The 25061-nt window shown below is 43.3% G+C and overlaps 1 protein-coding gene across 1 annotated transcript in view; it reads left to right on the top strand.

Moving 5' to 3' along the window:
* The window catches only part of HTRA1 (HtrA serine peptidase 1), a 325350-nt gene that overhangs the window by 103396 nt on the left and 196893 nt on the right, over positions 1-25061 (top strand). The window contains exons 2-3 of the mRNA XM_078643951.1: positions 11768-11867; positions 19163-19379. Coding sequence (XP_078500077.1) covers positions 11768-11867; positions 19163-19379 — 317 coding nt within the window. The remainder of the gene's footprint in view (positions 1-11767; positions 11868-19162; positions 19380-25061) is intronic.

Below are 25061 nucleotides of genomic sequence, written 5' to 3' on the forward strand. Positions count from 1 at the left end.
GACAGCGTCCCACAGAACCTGAGATGGCAGGAATGATCCTACTCCTCTAGGAAATATGCTAGGTTTGGAGATGGCTTATCTCAGTGTGGATTCCCTTTTCGAGAAGATGTGTCTCCCAACTTGAGCCGCTACCTCGGTAGTTGATGGTGTCCGCTCAGACGCGGCCTTTCATAGAATTCTAGGCCAGAGCGGGCTGCTGCCATGCAGGTTGGCACGGCACCACATTGCTTCCAGACAACGCGGGTCCTCATGCTTAGACCCTTGTCTCCTCTGATGCCAGTGCCACGACTTAACCACTCTTCTATGGCCTCTCAGCGCCTGGTGAGACCAGAGCCGCCTCACTGCCCTCAAACAGGTTCTCAGGTCTGACAGCCCTTGACACCACCCAGCTCCGACCATTGTCACCACAGTGAAAGACATCATCAGTCCACCCTCGCCGTATCTCCACAGCGAAACTTCTCTCAGGACGTGTGGGAATGTAATCAGTGAGAATGGGGGTGGGGTGGTGGGGGGGAGGGGGACGTTGGAGAAAAAATTCCCTTCTTGGTTCTCGAGGTGCCATGCTGGCCATAGGATAGTTATATTAAGGTCATTCATGGGATGGTGAAGCCCCGCCCTCGTGTAGTACTGCCTCTAACAAAATATTACTTTGGCAAAGGAAAGAAAGTGAAATGTAAAAGTGCGAAAAATGGTAGGATGTGTGCAATTAAATTGTCTGAATTACTGGTATCACGTATGGCTTCTTTGCACACAGAAACGGTTCACTCCACCCGGGCGGACACCCACTGCCTTCTTGACAACACCTTACACCTAAATGTCATCTGTCCTTGTCGCATCCTCACCCGCTCGTCATTCGTTTGCCTGGCCCTGGTGTCGCTCTTTCCACGTGCGCCCCCTCTTCTGGGCACATTGTTCGCAATTTCACAAAGAAGCCAGTGCAGTCAGAGGGATAGAAATACCCTCGTCTCTTTCATTACAAACTGTACACTAATGTGACTATGTTATACCCTGGCCACGGCGCTCAACGTGTTAAATTGGCCCTTTTAGACAGATATTAGCCGCGACACGGTTTGAATGAGTCAGTCCGCTGGTCCCTTGTTGAACAGCGTCGTCATTGTACAGGCCGCACTGGAAAGATGCCACAGCCAGGAGGATGAGGGGGCGAGGCAGCCCCTCCCCGCCGGCCAGCCGGCCGCAAGACGGAAAAGAGTCCGAGCAGCAACGCAGGCTGGCAAGGGAGTCTCTGGTCAGACTCGGCGCTTCTGGCAAACCCGAGATGAGCAGCTGGATGCCTGTCTGAGAGGACGCGTGTGCGCGCGGAGAGGTCGCCAAGACTCGCCCCCACACCCCCATAGGCTTCCCTCCACACTGCCACGCGCACACAGTCCTCTCCTTCACATCCTGTCCTCTCCACGCTTCCCTCCTATCATTGGCAGCCTCACCGTGCCCCCGTTTAACAGCCGCGCACACCCGGCCTTCCTCCCCAGCCGCGTTAGATTTATTGTTTTTCTCCATCCCCTGGCGTCCCTGGCGTCCCTGGCGTCCCTGGCGCAGCGCCTGCTCGTCTCGGGGAGGGAGAGGTGAGAAGGGAAGCAGCAGCATTGACAGCATCAGTGTGATAGGGATGTCTCGGGTTCAGCTCTCATCAGAGGGCACCAGGCCAGCCCCATAGCATGTCTCTGGCGTGGGAGGCCGTTCAGTAAGAGGGAAACTAGACTCGAGCTGCGCCCTGAAAGAAGGAAGCCATTAGTGTAGAGCAGTGCTGGAATTTGAAAACATTTACTTGGGGAACTCACACATTGGGGGCCAAGCAGGTCTGGTTCCAGGATTTGGGTTCTGGGGGGGCCGTGAAGACGCATGGGGTGGGCCACAAAGATGAATGTGGTTGTCCAGAGACTCCCAGATGTCTGAGAGTTGGGTCTAGGCATGCGGGATGGTCTTGTACGGGTGTGAGCTGCATACTCTACGGTCTACCTACTGACAGGTTCTAATAGTTTACAGTGACCAGTAGGTCTTAACCTTTTCACTTCTGTAGACACCCATTTAATCATTGTGGGAACCCGGAGACCCCCACTGAATCATTATTGGAATTCGCAGACCCTCACTGAGTATTCCTGGATCCCAGAAACCCTGGTCTAAACATTTTCGATGATTTGAACCGCAGAACAATATACAAAACATACAGAAACAAGCATTCATCCAACAAACAAGTACGTGCAAGTCATGGGTCTAATTCCTTACTGTTGTTTTATGTATCAATCTTTTGTTATTCTATGATTTCCTGTACATTGTTGTACACCGTTGTATGATTTATTGTGCATCTGTGTGTGATACAAATCACTCTTACACCCTACATTTGGATGAGTAGTGCCAAAAAGGATTTAATTAACAAAATAAATTAGTAGGTGCCATGTAAATCGTTATCTGTGTAGTTTCTCCTACACACAGATAAATGTGTGCATTCTTACAGTGCATGCACATCTCTTACATGGGTGGGTTGAACAAAGTTAAAATTCTGCCTCTAAGTCATCGTTTCTGTACAGTACCTGTGACGTGGTGATGATACTTGAAGAAAAGGGAGGCTGACAGCCCTTTAAATCATCTCTTTGTTTTGGGTCCGGCTGCAAGTGAAAACTAGAAACACCGCTTGCCACCTGCAGGTTGCTGCTCCGACTGGAATGCAGACAACATGCGGGCACTGCTTAATTATGCCCTGGCTTTTGGAACAATAATGAGTTATTGGGTAGATGCACAGCTAGATTGTCTTTCCCATGAGGGAAAAAATTCTTCAAACCACTTCAATGTAAGTTGAATGTATAGTTCATTTAATACGCGTATATATCTTTCATTATTTCAAACTTCGTAACATTTTCCATTTGGATAATACTCCTATGTATTTCAGGCAATGTCATTGTGTGTTATCCAATGCATTTCGGGCATTTCTCTCATGCCCTTCATCAGGGAATTGACACTGAAAAATAAAATTTAATACTGCTTACAGAAGTGGAAATTAAAAAGAAAAAACATGATCATGCATAAACATCAAATATAACCTCGTATGTATATGTCATATACAAAATCTTGCAGGTATCATGACATGATTCTGTGGCTAATGGTTGTATTGCGTTTACACATAGAGTGTACATTGATATGGGTGGTTTTACGAACTGGCTGAACTGAAAAAGTTAAACTGCAGTTCACTTACAAGCCTTTCCTTTGAGAGTTGCGGTGATGTCTGTGGGAAGATGTGAAAATGCGCGGTTAGTGTATTGCCAAGCGTTAGACGCATGAAGTGTTTTCAGGGGGCCGGCAGCCCTACCGCTGTTGTGAACTAACCTGGTAAGTTGAGGATACTCCTTCAGGATGGAATCGTCAGTCGCGGGAAAACCGGCGACCGTCAGTGATGTTTACTATAAAGAGGAACCTCCGATCACGTGACCATGAACGTGGTAAAAAGACTATGGGGTGTATCCGAACAGTGTAACTGACGGAGAAATGTTTGAAGAGAGGGATACAATGCTAAGAGACGAATATTGTGTGTATTAAGGATAATACAATTAAACTGATGAAAAAAATGTTAAACTGATGATAAAAAACGAAAACCGAAAAAAACGGATGAAAATGTGAACTAGATGCTGGAGTGATTCGAACCTACATAGGGTCGTGATAATAATATCAGTACTCTATGAGTGGAGCTAAAGTGAGCGCGAGTTAAGATATGAGTGAGATAGTGTCTAATGGTGGGTGAATCTCGCACATTCTAAACACAGTACAGTCATAAGGTTAATATTTACAAGTAACATGCCAGTTCAATTCTGTCATTTAAACCAGCCGGTTTCTGGGTAGACAGTCTGTAAATCCAAAAGTTCTCTCTTTTCAGGAGGTGTTTGGTGTTATCTCTCCCTTCTGTTTTCTGGGCTGTCTCCAGTACAATGAACTTCATTTGAGAAATATTATGGTTTGCTCCAATAAAGTGCGCTGATAGTGCTGACTTGGTGTTTTTCAGTCTTATGTTCGACTTATGTTCGGTTAGTCGCACTTTAATTCGTCGTTCTGTTTTGCCAATGTACATTTTGCCACATGGACATCTTATGCCATAGATCAAGTTGCTGGTATCGCACGTTGCATTTACCTTCAGTTTTATTGAATGACCTTTCATAGGATGATTGATTGTGTTTCCTCGTATTATACTATTGCAGTTACCGCAATTTAGGCAAGGTTTGGTTCCAGTGTATGTGATAATTCCAGGAGTCTTATTTTACAGGAGTTCACCAATATTCCTAGCTCTGGTAAATGCAAAAAGTGGTGGATCTTTGAATGTTTGTTTAAAATCAGGTTCCAAATTTAGTATGGACCAGTGTTTCAAGATCGCTTGTTTGAATTTTTTGCTTGCTGTAGAAAACTTAGAAACTGCCACAATGCGGTTTTGTGAGGATTTATTTTTGGGTGTTAACAGTGTTGGTCTGTCCATTTCTGCAATCTTGGTTGCTGTATTTTCCATCAATGTTGGAGGGTACCCTCTATTGATGAATTTCTGAGTAGTTTCTTTGAGTCTGATCTTGAGAGTATGTTCCTCTGAGGTAATTCTTTTAACTCTGGCCAACTGTGAGAAAGGTAAGTTTCTAATCAGATTAGGTTCATGGAAACTTGAGTATGCCAGCATATTGTTCCTGTCTGTTGGTTTGACATAAAGATCTGTGAGGAATCCATGCGGGGTTACTGTGACTTTAACATCCAAAAAATTCACTGTGGTGTTTGACATATCCCAAGTGAGTTGGATTCGTGGGTCTGTGTTGTTAAACTCAGTCAGTTGTGTTAATAATTTTTGTTCTGTGTTTGTCCAGATGATGAATAAATCATCTATTTGTGTGCCTTAAAGGGATGAGATTGGACATCGTCCGATCTCACATCTATGTAATTATGCCCTGGCGTCAGAATATGACTCCAAGACAAATTTAGCATGTTTCCCTGGGTCGGCAGGATGCCAGATCTGGCCCAGAAATAGCTGCCATGACCAGGATCTTTTTTTTAAAGAATGGTAAACCCAATATACCCTTGTAGGCTTGGGCAGTAAATTAAATCAAAGTGAAAGTGTCTACAAGGGATTTTACTGCCTATCTAAAATTGTTTAGGTGATTTTAACAAAAATCAAAAGTCAGTTAAGGTAATCGGACTCAAATGTGTCCAACTGGACAAACACAAGTAATTCAATTACAGTAGATAGAAAAGGGGAAAAAAGGGGAAGAAAAAAGAAGAGAGTACACAAAACACAGAGAGTGTCTAGTTATAAAAATAAATTTTATATGATTTTAACCAGCACTTGAAAAATTGAGAAGGGTACAGTTTAAACACAGTTGATACCAGCAACAGTAGTTATGACAAAGATGTACATCTGAATTTAGGCACACAGTGTATAACTAAAACATCAGCTCCAGAAATTTAGTAAGCAGATATTATCTTCAAAGTCAATAATTATTGCTTAAAGAAGGTGACTTTTTTATGGAGTTGACGAGATTGTCGACGTTTCGGTCTCTTTCGTTTCAATCTATGAGACCATCTTCAGGACAGTCGATTTTATGCAGGATATAGAACCTTCTGTGAACAACACAAGGGGCAAAGAGTCCAATCCTTGACAAAATGTGACGATATGTACAAGTAGCTGATCTGTCACTCTTTTAATTGAGTGGACAATCGCAGAAGGGTAAAGCCAACATCCGATCTTCTTCTATTCTTAGAAGGTATTGAAACCACTTTCGTTTATTTGTTTGGCGGGTAACTCGTGTAGCAGCAAATGCGACCACGGTGCAGCAAGGCATGACCAGGATCAGAATCTGGCACAATCCCCCTACTTAGCAGTGTAGGTGTACAGTGGGGGTAAGGAAAAGAGCATTGCTCAAACACTGCAGCCCTCATTCTTCTAGAGATTAGACATGGAGACATCGGTTTCAAGATGCAACTCAAGAAATCTGACTTCAGTCAGAGCCAGTACTTTAAATGAGAATATAAAAGTGCTCGTATTCACTATCTAGAGTACCTGTTTGCTCCTGAGAAGTGCCAGTACTCCACCATTAAATGTATTGCAGCACTGCAGAGAACTGCAGATACTCCCCCCTTTCAAATGATAGAATTGCAAGTACTGAGTACCGGACAGTACCTGTCCATTCAAAGCACTGGTCGGAGCTATATATTTAAAGTATCACACATTTAATTACAGCAGCAATGCACAACACTATAGGACCGAAGGAAAACACAAAAATAGACAAAAAAGAGAATGTCTTAGCACCTTCAGGCACCAGGATACAACCCCAAATAATTCTAGAGCATGTATGTGGTAAGATGCTACAGTATAAAATAACATGGGTGTCTGTGTGACTATGCTCGCCAATAAGTCAAAGACTATGAAGTTCTCAGCTGTCTTAGGCTCTTCGAATCAAAGTCCTCTTAATAAAGCTTTATTTATTATGCCCATTCAGTAGAACAAAGGTGCCAGAAAGATTCCTACAATGTATTGAGGACTGTGACCAGGATATGTCAGCTGTTTGCACTAGTTTATCATCGACTGAGCTGCACATTGAGGCCAGCCACATAAGGATCTTTGAAAATAGCCAGGAAACACTGTGAGCCTGATTCACAAACCACACTTATGCATAAGTTTACTACTTTTCTGATTCACAAACTGTACTTTTGTACTGTAACTTACACTTTTTTAGTAAGTCCAGCACCACATATGGTAAACCACTGGCACTGCTACCTCCATTATTTTCTGTGGGAAGGAGTTTCAGTACCACCGGTTGGCCATGTGTACTGTTGGAATTTCTACTGGTTTCTTTTTAGTAGTAACATACTTACATTAATAGGTTGTGAATACAAAAAAAGTAGTAAACTTATGAGATGGTCTTGTACGTGTGTGAGCTGCATACGCTACCGACTGCCAGGTTCTGTCTAACCCGACCTTAACAATTTTGATGATTTGAACGGCAGAACAATACACGTTTTGGATTGTTTCTGGTGTGTTGTTTCTGTAGTTTTTATAGTGCATTTTCCCCCAGATGCGTGGGATTTGCAGGCCTGTTGCTGGTTTTTGCTGGTTTTTGTACCGCGATTGGCCTCATCACAAGATTGTATCCGTTCCCGTTTCACATTTTTGTGGCATGGCATTGATTTTAATGCGTACATTTGACGTGTTATCTGGGGACTATCGCATGGTACCACCGTGTTGAGAATGCTTGGTTAACAAGGTGTACTTTTCCCACGATAGACTGCTATTTTGGAAGTTGCGTTAAGTTACTTTTGCGATGGTTATCACACGTTCTTGAGAATATGCCCCAGAGTTTTTAGTAACTTGTGATCCATTTAAGACGGCTTTTTGTTAAAATCTCCAAATTTGGCAAATGTGACAAATCCATAATTACATGTAAAACGCTGCAGGTGCAGAATCGCGTAATTCCAGTGGCCCTGGCTATAATCCTGTTCTGTCTGTGCATTTGACAAAATGAGAGAAGTTGTTGGGAGAGAATAAATGCACAGTCACCAGTGCCTCAAAACGGGTGTCTGTTCTCTAAGTTCCTTCTAATTATATTAGCAAGCTTCACCTTCTGCGAGCATCTCAGGAGATTGAGACGAGGCAGGACAGTGGCAGGACATGATGGCAGTGCTGCCATGGAACTGTTGCCAGTGCTTTTCGTTGCATTATAGACTCTTGCACTGCTCCTTCCTATTCCGTATCAGCGTTGTATTAGTGAAATTTTACAAGTATTTTAACTTAAGAAGAGTCAAAATGTTGCTTATGTCAGTGTTCTTTTAAAATCAATATAGTGCCATAAGCAGGGCCACTAGCATTACGCAATTATGATTTTGCAGGGTATTCCGCATGATTACGGATTTGCTACATTTGTCACATAATCCATCATCTACTGCATAATTTGCAGATTTAAAAAAAAATATTTTCTAGCTCAAATGGATCAAAAGTTCCTAAAACGCAGTGACACATGTTGATGCACAGTGGAAGACCATTCACAAAGACTGACTAATCACTTTTCAGTTGCCTATTGCTGTAATATGATGTTAAACTGGTACTAATGAGGTGTAACCTTTGTCAAGACAGTGTTAAAGTATACAAATCTAAAAATAATGAAGTAATGTCTTCAGAAAATGTGCAGCATTATGCAGCATAATTTGGCTTTTCTTGCCACATAATTTAGTCAATCCGGCAGCGTAATTTGGTTTTCCCCGGCCACATAATTACTGTGGCTACGGTCATAAATTAGGAATAGCGTCACATCAGAAATAAAATAAAATAAGCCAATACAAAGCGATATATCCTGCTTGTATTCACATTTTCACTTACTTTTCTTGAGATGGCAAAATCCTTCACACTATTTGTGTCAGAAAACAGTTTTCAACTCTTACTTACAGTGTCACGGTAGCTTGCAATCTCAAATAGTGGGGGTATCTCAATTACACATTATATTTACAGTTGCACAGTAATAGTAATCACTCCCTGTGACCTCGCCCCTGTACCCAGGCACTTATGGTAGCCAAACGCATTGGGATTATACATGAAAGCTCCATAATTAGGTTTTGCTAGTGAGGCTGCTCAGGGGCGGCTCTAGGCTCATGGTGGCCCTGGGCAGGGAGCGTAGGTAGGCGGCCCGGAAGAGGGGTCCGGGCGGGGCGGAGCGTGCAGGCCAGTAAAGAGGGGAGGGGGTCAGGGTGTTTAGAAGTGGAACAGAGCCGGAGGCCGCCAAATCCCTGCCAGGGGCCACCACGCAAATATGTATCCATCCTCAGAGGATTAATATATTAAGGATATATATTGGCGTGGTGGCCCCTGGGGTTTGGTGGCCCTGTGCAGGTGCACAGCTTGCACATGCCTAAGGCCGGCCCTGGGCTGCTCTGTGGTATTTTTTATTTGGAAAAAGAACATGGAATTGTTTTCTACTTGTGAATGGGCTTTTGGTGGGTCACGGCTGTTTTGGGAGGGTTTGGCCCACCTGGCCCACCCTCTTTAACCAGGCCTAGGGTCAAGGTGTAAGTTCATATAGGGTCAAGGTGTGGCAGAGGAAAGGAGATGGAGTCATGAGGAATGCAACTTGCAAAACACAGTATGACAGACAAGGTATATATTTCTGTAAAATAAAGCCTCCTGCAATTAAATTGGCAAAACGGACAAATGTGACAGTAAATCTGTTCTTGCTCTCTTAATGGGTCCCAAAGAGGAGGATTTTAAAATATCTTGCAAGGTTAAGACACCTGCTGCAGAGGTCTTTGCTTTCCCAGCAATTAGCAATAAGATACATCTGGTGGTTAATGCAGTCCTGGGAGAAATTTGTGTTGTGTCCAGTCACAGTTTTGACTCTTAAAGTGCCATAGAGGGTTAATGTGCCTGCTGCAAAGCACATTGTGTAACATATAGATGAAAGATGTGTATTTTATGTTGATAGGTGGGTGAGCTGCTGCTTTTGATACTAAGATCATTTTAGTATTTCCAGTTCATAAACTTCAATCCTAATATAGGACACAGATCTATTTACCTGCATCAAGGAGTTACATGCAAACTGCAAGTTATGAGTTTAATTCATTATTGTTGTTTTGTTATGTATTTACCGTTTGTTATTCTATGATTTCCTGTACATTGATGTACACAGTTGTATGATTTATTGTGCATCTGTGTGATATAACGCACTCTTACACCCTACATTTGGATGAGTAGTGCCAAAAAGGATTTAAATAACAAAATTAACTAGTAGATGTCATGTAAATCATTATTTGTGTAATTTCTCCTGCACACAGATAAATGTGTGCATTCATACAGTGTATGCAGATCTCTTACATAGGTGGGTTGAACAAAGTAAAAAATTCTGCCTCTAAATCATCGTTTCTGTACAGTACCTGTGACGTGATGATTATACTTGAACATAAGGGAGGCTGACAGCCCTTTAAATCATCTCTTTGTTTTGGGTCCGGCTGCAAGTGAAAACTAGAAATCCCCCCTTGCCACCTGCAGGTTGCTGCTGCGACTGGAATGCAGACAACATGCGGGCACTGCTTAATTATGCCCTGGCGTCAGAAACTGACTCCAAGACAAATTCAGCATGTTTCCCTGGGTCGGCAGGATGCCAGATCTGGCCCAGAAATAGCCAAGACCAGGATCTGGCACGATCCCCCTACTTAGCAGCGAAAGTGTACAGTGGGGGTAATGAAAAATAAAAAGAACACTGCTCAAACACTGCTGCCCTCGTTCTGCTAGTTATTAGACGTGGTGATATTGGGGTCAGACCCAGCAGTACAGGTTAAATTCTGCATGTGTTTTCTCATTCCTGGATCATTTCCATGCACATTGTGTCCCTGCTTTCAGCAGGAGGGAAATATGCACTAATAAACAAGTTTGTTTTTACCGGATGTGTTTATGCACCCAGTAAAACTTGAAATTGGAAAGGCAGTATCGTATCCGCCAGGGGTCCCCACTCGGCCACAGCTGGAATGAGGGCCTAGCTGTCTTATTTAAAATGATGGACAGGAGTTAATTGATCTAAAGCAGCAGTGAAGGGTGGTAGTTTGAACCCACCGGGCGCATCAGGATGTCACTTCCAGCAATCCCCTGCATCTCATGCTCCCCAATTGCGGGGAACTATGGAGGGTGGAGGAGAAATAGCAAGGTCTCCACAGCCAGAAGAAGTTAGGGCAGCACAATGGCGCCCGAAGCCTGTCTCTATCAAACACCCAGCCTCTCCCTGTCCCTAGCTGGAATCAGAGGTTGTGCAAGTGGACCGCAGTGCAGCTGGCTGGTGTGCACATTTCCACTCACGGGAGTCTGGATCCCTGGCACTTGCGATGGATGAGTGCACCACTGGGAATGCCTGAGTCATCAGACTGTCAGGTGCGGTTCAGAGCAATCTGAACATGTGCTAATGATTACTGAGTGATGGGCAAACATGAACTTGTCCAAGCCTTATTGAGCGGTGGTGCCATTCTGATGATGCCCAAAGGTGAGTGATCGTACAAATTTGGCCATGCAACCAAAATGTTTAAGTGAGGGCAGTCTGGACCAGAATTTAACATTCGAATATCAGCCGGAACAAATATGTTTCATATTTTGTTTCATTTACACGTTGTAAGACTTCAAGAAAATGTTTATATATTCTATTCTTTGTTGGCTACAAAGATGGCTAATCACATTGCATTTTTGCTCTTACTGTGATTTGCTGGAAACAAGTTATCATCTGCAAAAGACCAGCTCGTCCTTTCATCCTTCCATTGTTGAGAGTCGAGAAAACTACTAGATTAAAATGCCTTATAAACAAGCTATTGTCCCTCAAACATCGCTCATAGAATTTAGTTTGTGGTCTAGTGCCAAGAGTGTATGTAAAATCGAATGGAAGTAAGCCTTTTGCTTTATTCCCACCTACACAAGAAGGCATAAAAAAGCATTTGTCCCATATTTGGTGCATTGTCTATGCTACATCGAATACACTCAATCATTTATTTCCGGTAAATTGGATGAATAGCAAGCAACACCCCTTTTTGCAGCCTTCAAAAGTAGAGGTCAGTAATACTCAGTGCAACATTAATACTGTTATAATTTGTGCCCCCTAATTCTTAGTCTAGTTTGCAAGATCATGGCTGCTCCATCTGCTGCTTATAAGAACGGCTGGTTTCAGGACTTTGTACTGGAAGACGCAGCTCACGCCCTTGTGTTTCATTCCACAGGCTCATTAAGACGTAGAGATAAAGAGTAATTCTTGCTGTTTTCTGCTTCCGTTCCCAGGCCAGGACGATCCTAACAGTCTTCGACATAAATATAACTTCATTGCTGATGTAGTGGAGAAGATTGCCCCCGCAGTGGTCCACATTGAACTCTTCCGCACGTAAGTATTGCCTCATTAGTCTACTCAGACCCTTCAGCTTTTTGCACTCACCCTTTACCATGGGATATTGGCTCTTTCCTTTCAGATGATCCTCTACACATGACAATTTCCTTCTGACTTTGATGATGCCACTCAATCCCCATTGCCTCCTATTGACGACTACCTTTGACCTCTTACGTTTGCATCCTGCCTCTGATGACTGCTTTTTACACTGAATTATTGACTCCTCCGTCTAAAGATGACCGGCTACCCTGACTATTGCCTTCTACCCTTGACAATCATGTTCTGCCCTGGACATTTGCATTTTGTCTGTAATAATACATTTATTTCACGATTATTTCCTCCTATCCTTAAAGATGACCTTCTACGCATGACTAGCTCTGCTACTATTAGTGACCTGCTTTTACCTCTGGAAACTGCCTTAGACATTTGATGATCACATTTACCCCCTTACCAGTTAGCTCGTATCTCTCCCAGAGTCTGTTACTGAAAAGAGCCTCCTATATCTGAAGATCACCTTTTACAACTCTGTGATTCCTGCTATCTTCTATAATGACCTTCCATCTTGGATTTTTGCCTCCTACCTGTAATGTTCTCTCTTACCTCTAAATAAATTCTGCCAAGCAATTGACTCTCCCCTTTTCGTCCAGAAGGACCAATTCTTAGCAACATTTCTTGATTCTCCTATAGGCCAGTTCCGCCATCTATGTTTCCTCCTTACCTGCTTGCGCTATTAAAACTGGGGAAAAAGGTCTCCAGGAAATACTGCAGAAAACCCAATATCACAAAGATCAACACTAAATCTTGTAATGTAATTCCGAAACTGAGATCACAAACAGGCTTGAACTACATGCTGCTCAAATAGAGGCTGATCATGCAGGCACCCTATTTACCTGGAATTTATTTTTACAGCAATACACCTGCTTAAGTGGTTTCTAGAGATTCCAACCTTCCAAAGGGCTGGTTCCTGAACTAATGGTTCCTAGACTAGTTTCTAGGTATAGCGGGTGCATGCACAAATCTGTGAAGGTTTTGGGGAAGACGCACACAACCTGCTTTGACCTGATGGTAGACTATCTCTTTAAATGGGTCTTGGACTGTTGGACTGTACAATTAAAACGTTTTAACACCAGTGAGTGCAATGTCTACTTTGGTGCACTAACTGGGTGCAGTAGCTGCTGTCACCTATGTATACAATAGTACCTTGGAAGTTAAACATTTTGAGAGTTTCATAGATAGCTTCCACGGAGGTTAACGTTTGAAAAACGCTTTTAAGACTGCCGAAAACCTGAATAACAGAATTGGCGCCATATTACCGCTGCAGCTCATCTGTTGATGACCCATCGCACCCGTCATGGACTCCCAGGACTGACTATGGATGCCCAGTTTATTTCCTTCCTGATTTGTAAATGCTCTCACCATTGGAACTATGGGTGAACATCAGCCATGGTCTGCTGCTGCAGACTTCTGTGAAGTTTCTGGCATTACAGCCCTCACTGAGAGTTTAACGGAGAGGGTATTCTGCCACAAACATGGTGGCGTACCCTGCACGCTAAACTGAGAGTCCGCCTTCCCTGTTTAGAGTTGGATGGACTCTCATGTTTTGAATGGCACTGTCGGCCAAAATCTTCCACTGACAACCAAATGGACGTCTGACCCATATAGATGTTTTGCCCCAGCACGTTTAGTGTAACCTTTTACAGGTTTGTGGCATCAGTTGGAGTGGTCAAAAGTTGTTTCTCTTTAAGGCATTTCTCCTGTTTTAGGTTTAAAGCAGTCCTTGAATTTCCAACTCACTGTCATTTCAAAATGTATTCCTCATTCCCACTTTCTCGTGAGCCTTTGGTTCACACTATGTGAACCTCATGAGTGGAGGACAACATTTATGTAAATTGGTGACTTGAATGAATTAATTTGGACAAACTTAGCTTTAAAAAGTACTTTTTCCTTTTCCCAGAAGATGTGGCAATAGTGGTTTGAAGTTGTTAACTCATACATGTACGCTTTAGGCCAGATTTTCTTTTTATCTCACTAACAAGCTTTAGTTCTTACAAAATGCAGCGCTTAAAATTAGGGTGAGCCTGTCCACTGGGCACAGTGCCAGCAAAATAACAATAATATTAATATAGGGCAGAAACACCCCCATTCCAGTAGAACCCACGCAAACATTGCCCACTGGGTACCTGGAATGGTACGGACGAAGCCTTTCCAATGACTTATAAACACATGGAGGTTTTTTTTTTAAATTACTCTGCGACTTCATAACTAATCTTACTGAATTTGGTATATGGTTTTGGTAGACACGATTTTTTCTGATTTCAGCTCTGTGTTTATGTATATCATTAATTTGTAGAGTGCTCTGATACCCTTGGGTCATGTTCACGCTTTATAAAACTCCAAAAATCAAATAAAAAAAACTAGATTAGATTAGTCTGGGCTAAGCAAGAAAGATCTAGGGCCCAATGTTTGAAATGCTTTTCACTATTCTAATTACTGTTCTGCTCTGTTTCAGCGTTTGCACAGGTGCAAACCCAAATTGCAATGCATTAAAATGATATTTTAAGCCAGAAATGTCTTTATGATGCACAATGTCAACATTTCTGATGTTGTGACTCCTTGCAAAACGCAAGGGCTCGACAAAGAGGCACTGGTGCCCCTTTCATGCAAGTCTCAATTAAATGTACAAAAGCCTTGTGACCGCTTCGGTGGTCAGAAAGCCTTGAAAATTTAACGACTGCCTGCCTTCCTGTGGTAGCCATTCATACAGTAGAAACTGTCTGTAAGAGAAAGCTGCTAGTGTGTGCGAATGGGATGACTAGAAAGTAACCCTACAGACCAGGCCATTCTTCCTCAATATCATTTTTGCAATTTTGTGATGTGGAATTTTTCCTGGCATTGCAGCTTCCTCCCTTTAAGGGCGTTGGTTGTAATACTGGCATCCTGCACATGCAGAGATGGGGGTCTTCTGTCTGCTGCATGCTTCCATTTTAATATTCAGAGCTGGTCCCTAGTATTTTCAGAAGGGATCTTGTCTCAAGACTATATATGCGGAAAGATTTTTTAAAATCCTTGCAACCTGATCCCTTGGTCTGAGTCCTATTGATCCATCTAACACTGAACTAAGAAATGACCAGGTGTTGGAAATGGTTACTGGTTGATGGAGGTCACATCTTACTCAAGCAGCAACCACAACCTCTATCAGGGTGGAACACAAGCAAACCCCAAATTAATGTGCTCAATCCTCTGGTTGCTTGGCATAAAAGCAGTCAGGGGTAACTTATTAGGCAATGTGTAAAGAATTTATGTAGTACTTCAAAGTAATAACGTGAAAATACAACACGAGAAATACCACACCAATTTAGAAAATAGTGTAAAATGTAATAAATTATTGACACCAAAATGACAAAAAATCCAGTTAGTAGAACCGAAGATATGCAATTTAAAAGATTTAAGAATCACTTTTTTTTAACACTCTTTATTATCGACTGCAAATTCGATCATGATATTGACAGGTACGTGCAATCGAAACAGTCTTTTATGATTTATCTCCCCCCCCATTGCATACAAAGCATATCCATATCACCTATGTAATACAAAGAAACTTGTCAAGAGATAAGCTGAGCATCCTAGGCATGTTTTGACATATCATTAGAAGAGTAATTCAACACAATTTAAGCAGAGAGATAATAATTTCCATTTTTAGAACTAGATAAAACCCCCAATCCAACACCCACCCAAGATTTAAGAATCACAATTGTGATTATCTGGTTGCGCTGGACCGGGACAAAGCCTCAAGTTCAGTCTGACCGCGATGGAGTACAGGCCGGGTACAGGGACCAAGTTACGCCCGCTGAACAAGAATATCTGAAATCCTGGTTGCGGGACGGTGCAAGATCCCGCATCTCGGACGCATCGTACAAGAATTTGCGGGGCATCAGATTCAGAGCCCTGTCTCGTCATTAAGGATGCCGTCGATGAGGGGCTTCTGATGTTAAGGCCTGCTTCTGGATGTGTCTCGCAGTGGCAGTTTTGGGGAGACTGTGGGCTGCTATGTTAAGGTCTGTGTCGGGGATGTGTCACTTACTGGCGGTGCCGGAGCGGGGCTGTGAGGAGATGCATCGCGCTGTGTCAGTTCTGTTCACAGCTGAGCTGGCAGAGCACCTTCAGGACTAGGGTGGCACCATTTAGGGGAACAAGACTCCCAGCAGACTGAGTCCAGGTGCTGGGTTGAAGGTGGTTGGAGCCTGTTCTGTCCCTGAGTCTTCTGATGAGGAGGCCAGCCAACTTGCCCTTGAGGTCACTCTGCTGGTCCTGGGATCAAGATGCAGGTCAAGTCCTTCATTCAGGTAGTAGGGCATCAGAGTACCAGTCCTTCCAGCAGATTAGCATGGCAGTCTTCTGAATCTTTCACAGCTCCAGAGGTGTACCAAAGAGTTGGGTCTGAGGGTCCAGCATTTATACCTGGTGCCCACTTTGAAGTAGAAGAAGGTTCTGGAGGTTCCCACCCCGAGGTGTTTGGAAATTCGTGCCTCCTTGCCCTGGTCCCAGATTGTCTGAAGTCACAATAGACTAGTGGCAGACCCTTTGGGAGTGTGCTCAGGTAGTGCAGTGTGGTAGGTGACCAGCTCCTCCATCAAGTCAGAGATGACTCATCCTTCCAACATCTATTTTCCCTTTGTCTCGCTGTCTGGGAGCAATACACAAAGACCAACTGCCAGCTGAACCTACAAATATGACCCAAGATACAAGCAGCAGACACCAAATGGTTGGGACAAGAAAATGCCAACTGTCTAGAAGTAACAATGTTATGAAGGATTTCTTTAACATCTTGTTAACTTGCGAAGGTTCATAATTCAAATGAAAGCATCCAATCTTTTGAATATTATCGACCCAAACCACACATAAACCATACCTAAGGTTAAGAAGGAGGAACCATCAATGTTTCGGTCTCTAGCTGCCAAAGAGTCAGCGAGACCATCATCAGGACTAAGTGTTGAAAACAAATATAAACCAGAGAGGGAAAGATACATCATAAACACGTCTCAAATCAATAGGCCATGATCAGCAAAATGAAGAATATAGGACACTGCAGTCATCCACTTAGAGTCACAAAATACGTTTGTTGGGGCTCTTAGCGGGTGACTGCAGCATATGGTATTATATGCTGCTTGAGTCCTTAATAATACGATAAAACATTGGATTCTTTCATATGGATTATGAACCTTCGCAAGTTAAGAGGAGTCTATACCTCTCCAAGATCCTGGATTTAACTCCACATGAACTTTGTCTATGTGGGATCTTATTCTTGAGGGGTATCGGTGTTGATAGCATTACTTTATTTTCTATGGAATGCTTTAAATATGTGGTTCTATGTAATACAATCTATATACAACAAAGCGCTTTCTCTAACGTGAATTTATGTGTTTTTTGTTAACACTGTTTGATCCTATGACCAACTTTAAAGAAATTCTAAAAAAATCCTCCAGGAACATTGGTTCCTTGGTTGTTTGGGGAAAGAAGTTCTCCTTAAGACAGGTAATATTATTGCAGTGAATACTTGCCGAAGTGGGGGGAGGTAAACACTCCCCTCAGCACTAGTGTGTATTGAGTGATCCGCCACAACATCTGACTTTTAGCTGAGAACGTTTGGGAGTTCACAATGACATAGCAGAGTTGCTCAGCAGGGTACATCCAGTCCGTGAGTGGGAATTCCACCTAGAAGTCCTTCATCTGTACGTCCACCTTTGGAGCATCCTACAAGTAGACCTGTTTGCTATCCCTGCACATGCAGAATGTCCCAACCCTGCTTCCAGGTATCTGCACTCAGTTTTCTTTTGGCAACTTTATTTAGCATGAACTCAGCATGAGTACCAGTTACACAAGGACAGAATTTTTTTTTTTTTGGCACTGGAGCTGGCCTAATGGCTAGGGCAGTTGACTTCGAATTTGGGGAACTGGGTTCAAGTCTCTTCAATGACACTGAACATCCTGTGAATCTGGGCAAATCTCTTAATCGCCCCGTGTCTAACGAAAATGAATGTGTCTTCATGTAATGCAACTGGTGCTATGTAAAGCGCTCTGATACCCGATTCGGGTCAAATTTGCGCTATATAAAACTCTGTAAAATAAATAAAAATAATAATAATAAAATAAAATAAAAAAATTGTTAGTTGCAACTGATGTACCCAGTTCCCTGGGGGGATGCTGGGTTGCCCTGTGTATGTTTAGCAACCCTCTGGAAGTGGCGTTTTTAGAACTACGACTTAAATTCTGACTTTTCCATTAAAAAGTGCTTTAATATACAAATCATTAGACACCAAACTTGACCATTTACCTCCTCAAAATTGAAAGTGATCACTTATAAATGTAATAAGTTAACCCAATGTTATTCTATGGTAGAGGTATGGCTTGCAGTAGTGAAAAATGAATTTAATTGTTTTTCATTACCAGTACATTTAAAAGTTGAAAGTACATATCCAGCTTTTTAAATACAGAGCACCCTGCCGTCTGGGTTGTTTAGAGCCTACCATAGGCGTAACTTATATGTAATAAAAACCATGGTGTAGGCCAGGCAAAATACTTATTTTGCCAGGTTGAAATGGCAGTTTAAACTGAACACCCAATCTGCAATGGCAGGCCTGAGACATGTTTTAAAGACTGCTTAAGTGGGTGGCACCGTCAGTGCTTCAGGCCAACTAGTAGCATTTAATTTACAGGTCCTGGGCACACGTAGTACCACTTTGCCAGGGACTTACAAGTAAATTAAATGTGTCAATTGGGTGTACGTCAATTTTACCATGTTGAAATGAGAGAGAACTTTAGGAATGGTTGGTAGTCATAAATTGCACAGAGTCCCTAGGTCACAAAAATTGGTCAGCAAAAATGGAGGAGTAAGGCAAAAAGTTTGGGAGAAGATCACCTTAAGCCTGTCAGGTCTAACACCAGTTCACTCCAGACACTGCAAAAACAGCACCTGAAAATACGGCTGGCCTGTAACACAACCAACCCAGTGTGTCTGGCCTCTAAGACCTTCTGCTGGAAACCATTTAGGGACAATATTTGTTTTAAACAGGCCTGCTGGTTACATTTACTTGCTGTAGCTCCAGCATATTTCACATCCAAAGTGTTTTAAAAATCTTCAGGTTCCATTAGAAGCTTTGGCTTGCTTTTTTGTCATTTAGAGATAGAAGTGAAAAACATTCTCATGCTAGGAAAACACAGTGCTACAATAACATGTACACTTATATATGTATGGTGACTCTTACTCTGAACCGTGGCTCTCCTCTGCCCCTCAGGTGGTCATTGTCCTTCCCTTTCCCAAAAAGGGACGTGCCGGTGGCTAGTGGCTCTGGGTTTATCGTCTCCGAGGATGGCCTGATCGTGACCAACGCCCATGTAGTGGCCAACAAGAACCGGGTGAAGGTGGAACTGAAGGATGGCAGCACGCACGAGGCCAAAATCAAGGACGTGGATGAGAAGTTGGATATTGCACTCATTAAAATCGATGTTCAGGTGAGACGTCCGAGGGAAAGCGCAAAACTTAGCGTGAAATGTGAATTTACAAAAAGTGTACACAGACTAAAGAGGACCTGCACAGCTTCTAGTCTGACTATTGCACTTTAAGTCTCTCTTTACAGCATTTTCTTCATTGACCAGTCTGCGACAAAATGTACAAAAGACTTGTGTGGGAAACAAGGTTTGTACTAGAAAAAGGAGACAAAGGCATACAATTTCGTAGAATATGGCATACATTGTGTCCTTAACGAGAGAGGTATTATCATTGAGTGTATAATGATTATCATATATTTATAACATCTCTTCGATTTGTTCTGCCTCCTGAATTGTCTAACACCAGCTGCATAGTAAACACAACGGAGAGGAAGGGTCAGAGGGAAAATGTTTAAAGACCTACCCAGGGTGGAGTCCCCCAACCAGTAAATGCAAGAAACAAAAAAGCACACACTGGGGGTCTAAAGCTGGGCCTAATACGCTCCAGAGAACAAACTAACAAAAAGACTGCTCAACAAGTTAGTGGACGTTTGCCAGTGCTGTGTAACAAAAGAGTTTACGGGGTATTTACAAAAAATGACCTATGCAGAGGGATTCACTTCAAATATAGATTAGACCCATACAGAGAAGAGTAGGATGTCCATCAACGTCAGATGTAGATCATGTATTCTCATTTGGCCATCCAAAAAGGAATGGTGTGTCCCATGATCATTGGGACTAAGCCATAACCTAAACTTGTCTGGGTCTTATCTCCAGATGCAGTGAACACCATATGAGTGAAAGGATCGTAATGGAATCCCGTGCAGTGCAAAGAAAATGTGTGGTGAGATTAAAAAAGGGTAGTGAATCAATACAAAAACTTTAATATCACTTGATCACTCCTTTAGTAAAAACAACAGGAACAGTGCAAAAATGCAGTCTAAACAAATAACTGCATATATTCGGCCAACATGTTTCAGCCTTGAGGGAACCTAATCCCGCAGCTTTCTTCAGGGCCACAGTCCTTAACGTTTGCTACTGCGTGACAAAACAGTGAAAAGTAACTGAATCAATTAAAGGATACAACTGTGTCATGATAAATATCTTTCAAACCTCTGTGTCTGTTTTATCTGTTTATGGAAACAAAACAAAGATATTTTACGTGAATCCCAACAAAAATAGCTTCTAGGTCACTATTCTGTATTAAAAAGTACTATAGTTTGATAACCATTTAGTACTAACCTGTGTTGTACAGGGAGTACACCTCACCTCTCCTGGAACCTGGCTCAGGGTAACATGAGGCCCCGCTCTAGAAAAAGGTGAAAAAAGGGATGAGGAGCGTAGGGTAACAATCACCTGGTGTACCTCTTAACTTCCTGAATTGGTATCCCTTTGAACTTTACACCTTATCGAGCAAAAGCTCAATCTCAGACTGATAAACAAACAGGCCCCTCATCACTATAGTCAGCAGGAACCCTCTCCAACTCTTCCCTGCTATCTTTGATGTAGATAAATGTATTTCATCCGATTATTCAACTAACCAGGATGTCTTAAATATGAGAGTGAAAGCAACACTCTGTGTATTGAAGGACAACTAGTCGATAACAACGCCCTCTCCGTATCTGTTGTCTCAAGTTTAAAAGAATTAACAACGCGGAGAAAGAAAGAGCAGTTCGCTGCTGTATTTAGCTTAGAAACCAGTGCTTTAAATGGGCCGGTACTCACCGGTACTGAGTACCGGCACTTCCTAAATTTATCACTTTGAGTACCGGCACTTCTCTACTGCCCGAGGAGAGTACCGGTACTCATGAAAAGGTCTGCTCATGGCTGTGCTGGTGGGCCGGAGTGGGACATGTCACTGGCAGCCGAGTCGCCGCTTCTGCAGCCCCCTCCCGCCCATCAGAGCCCCAGCTGAGCTATTCAGCAGGGCTCTTTTAAATAATGTCCGATGCTCGCCGTCATGCTGTGCTTGACAGAGATGGGTGGAGATTCATTTTACCTGCTAGTGTGCGCGCGTGTGCTTTTCAAAGCGCAGCACTTAAGGTAGTGAAAGAAAGTCAGTGCAGGGTATACGGCGGCGGAATTTCACACGTCCTTTCTCTTGATGTGAGTGTTAATGCCCAACCCTACAGTTAGATTGACGCTCCAGGGGCCTCTTCGATCGCATTGTCTTTGCGATCGAAGAGGCCCCTGGAGCGCTAATCTAACTGTTTTCTGCACTGAGGCGCCCACCTTCCTAACGCCAAATGCCTCAAGGTCTGTTTCTTATATGCCCAGGCTGTGGCAGGATGTTGCCTTTCCTGCCAGCCAGCCGGCCCCAGTGCACCCATGAAATTCCCCTGATGCATGGAGTTGGAATTTAATGTGCAAAATAAAGGCTACGCCCTGGTTAAAACACCACAAGAGCTTTTCTTTCCTGAGAGCCCGCTGGTGCCTGTTGTGGTGGTGGATGGCGACTTGCACGTTGTGCTCCTCGCACTATATTTATACTGTGTGAGGAAGAGCTGGCAGCGAAAGACTGCCTCCTTCCTAAAAGAAATGTAAATGTGGTGAATACGTTAAAGCAAAGCTAAAGGTCTCCTGGAGGACACTGTATGGCTTTGGTTTGGAATGGAAACGGTTACAAAAGGCTTACACTAGTTTCCAACCATGTTTGGTAATGTGTTTGTGTTCTGGATTTTACGCGACACAGAGCATTTACCATATCAGCAGAAGAGAACTCTAACACTAGGATACTTGCAACCTGCAGAGGGTCCGGGTTCAGCACCTGCACACCTCCTCCTGACCTCTGCCCCAGACTCACCACGCCATTGTGAGTCTCATGGTGGGAGCAGAGAGCACAGGCAGAGACACTGCACCAGGGCTCGCTGTCTGACTCCCTGAGGAAGAGACAAGCTAGAGATCCACGCGGTGCCAGGCCAGCAGCTCCTCGGTCCATCGTTCTGACAGCTCTAAAGAGATAATTTAATATTCTCCTGCTGCTGACATTTAAAATGTTTGTTACGAAAATTATTATGGGGCTCCAGCACGGCAGGGGGCCTTGCAAATGGGCACACTAGAGTCTGGGCTTAATATGCACTACGTTTTGTCTAAACTAGCAGTTTTGGCAATCCCCTGGCAGTGGCAATTAAAAAAGCCATATTGAAGAGTATAACATGGCTTTTAACATACCGAAATCTTTTGTGTGTCTGCTTATGTTTGTCTGTTTGCCTGCATTTGTAAGCCTGTTTTTTTAAAGCAAAAAAAGTGAGAGAGAAAGAATCAAGAAACTCTCAGGAGTTATTTTAAAGAAAATGGGTGGCCCTTTGTGTGAACATGTCTGCTCGGCGACAAAGGTTCATAAATAACAGTAGGGAGGGTTGGTGAGTGAGTGAGTGGATGGGTGGATGAGTGAGCCAGGGTGGATGTGCAGATGAATGGATGGATGAGTGAATGGATGGGTGAAAGAGGGTGGATGATTGGATATAAGGGCCGATGATGGGTGGGTAAGTTAAATATTGGATGGATGAATGAAAGGTAGAGATGGATGAAAGGGGGATAATGGATGAGTGAAAGGAGGGATTGGTTGAAAGGGTGGATGGAATGAAAGGGCGGATGGTATTAAGGAGTGAAAGGGTTGATGGATAGAAGAGCCAAAGGATTGATGGATGAGTTAAAAGGTGGATAAAGAGATGGATGAGTGAAAAGATTAATGGATAGGTTTAGGGAAGGATGGATAGGTTTGGATATGAAGGGTGGACAGACGGAATGGTGAAAATCAACTGAATGATGGATGAAAAACTGAATAGACAACAGAATGTAAATGGTGAACATCAGCAGGTAAATGGTTGGATGAAAGGATGAATGGCTAGATGGATGGAAGAGACAAGAGATATCTTCTGGGGAGGGTCATGGTGATTTGCTTGGTGCCATAAGAGCTTTGGTTCGAAGTGGGGATATTTTCAGTTTCTTCCTACTCACTTGCTCAAAAATATATAGTATTGTGCTAAACAACAGCAATTGACAGTATGACATTAAGAAGGTGTAACTATTGCAAAAAAAAGGAAATGTTAACATATTATTGCATTTCTCTTTCATTTTGTGTAATGAGTTAACCTGCTTTGTTTATATAAACACATTTATCATGTGTTTTGCTGTGTGATGCAACTATTATAGAAGTCGTTAAGTATCATCATGTCCTGCCCTTAGCCCCGCCCCTAGCCCCGCCCACTCACTACACCTCTTGCGCATTTTAATGAGTACCTGCACTTATTTTTTCCCATTTAAAGCACTGTTAGAAACAGGTAGTATACCTGGTTATCATACTAGCCAGGGTATCTTAAGTCAGAGGGTGCTAGTAAAGAATCCTCCCTGTATTCTAAACATGGGAAAGCTCCCTGTAATTGGACGGATAACAAGCTGCATGGCAGGGATTGTGCATCATTTCGGATGCAGCATCAGAAAAGCAAACCCATTGAAACATATCTCAAAAAGTGCAGGTAATGTCTGAGCCAGTGCGTCTTCAGTACTGTGTCTCTCACCTTTATGACCTAGAAGGCATTTTCCGCTAAGAAGGATTGCTTAATGCATTTCCCTGATGGTTTAGTGATCACTTCTAGAGATTTCTATTTTGAAAATCTTCATTGACTTGCTGTGTGTGTTTAGAGGTACTTTGGGGTGGTGAAGATTAGCACGCTCTTCTACTAAGGTAAATATTCCAAACTGTTTTACGTAGGAAAGCAAGAAGGTTTGACTCTACAATGCTCATGCAGGTGTGGTTGCATATACACTTGCACACACACACACACACAGAGAGAGGCTCAGAGGTACTTGCAAACACATCTAAACACCAACATACCTATTCGTGCACACACATGAACACGCACACACACGCACACACACATTACAAACACACACACACACAGACACAAGCCCACACATATACACACACTTGTACAATTCCTGCCTGACGGTCACAGACTTTAAGCCTGATTACGAGTTTGGCGGATGGGATACAACGTCACAAACGTGACTGATATCCCGTCCGCCATATTACAAGTTCTATAGGATATAATGGAATTGTCATTTGGTGGACGGGATATTCCTCATGTTTGTGCGGAGCAACCCTGTCTGCCAAACTCATAATCAGGCCCTTTGTGTCCTGCTGTATCCAGAGCTTGAGGTCAGACTCCATGTTCGGCAGCTTTCCAAACTCAGAGGTCACATAAACCAGGTGCCACCAGTGGTGGCCGGCATGGCTCGAGGGAGCAGCACTGGGGTGGGGGAGGTAGGGTGCACAATATAAAAAATAAAAAAAAACGTACCTTACCGTCAGGCCCCGCATCTATGCTCCTGTTCTCCTCATCTCGGAATAGGAAGCACAGCCAGGCCCCACTGACTAATCACAACGCTGCTGCAATGCAGTGTTGTGATTGGTCAGGGGAGTCTGGGTGCTTACCAATCACAACGCTGCAATGCAGCATTGTGATGGATCTGAGCGCCGTGACATGGCGCTCAGCCCGGGGCTGTAGGGGTGGGCATGCTCTCCATGCAGGCTGTAATGAAGCCTGCATGGAGAACAGGGAAAGTTTGCATGACTGGTTGGGCTGACCAAACAGTCATTGCGCACTTAGGAGTGGGCAAACCACTCCTTCCCTGCCCTGCTCCGAGAGCAGAGCAGCCCACCCGTCCACAAAGCAGCATGAAGCATAAAATGGCAAAATGATC

Source organism: Lissotriton helveticus, chromosome 5_1 (assembly GCF_964261635.1).
Source record: "Lissotriton helveticus chromosome 5_1, aLisHel1.1, whole genome shotgun sequence".
NCBI lineage: Eukaryota > Metazoa > Chordata > Amphibia > Caudata > Salamandridae > Lissotriton > Lissotriton helveticus.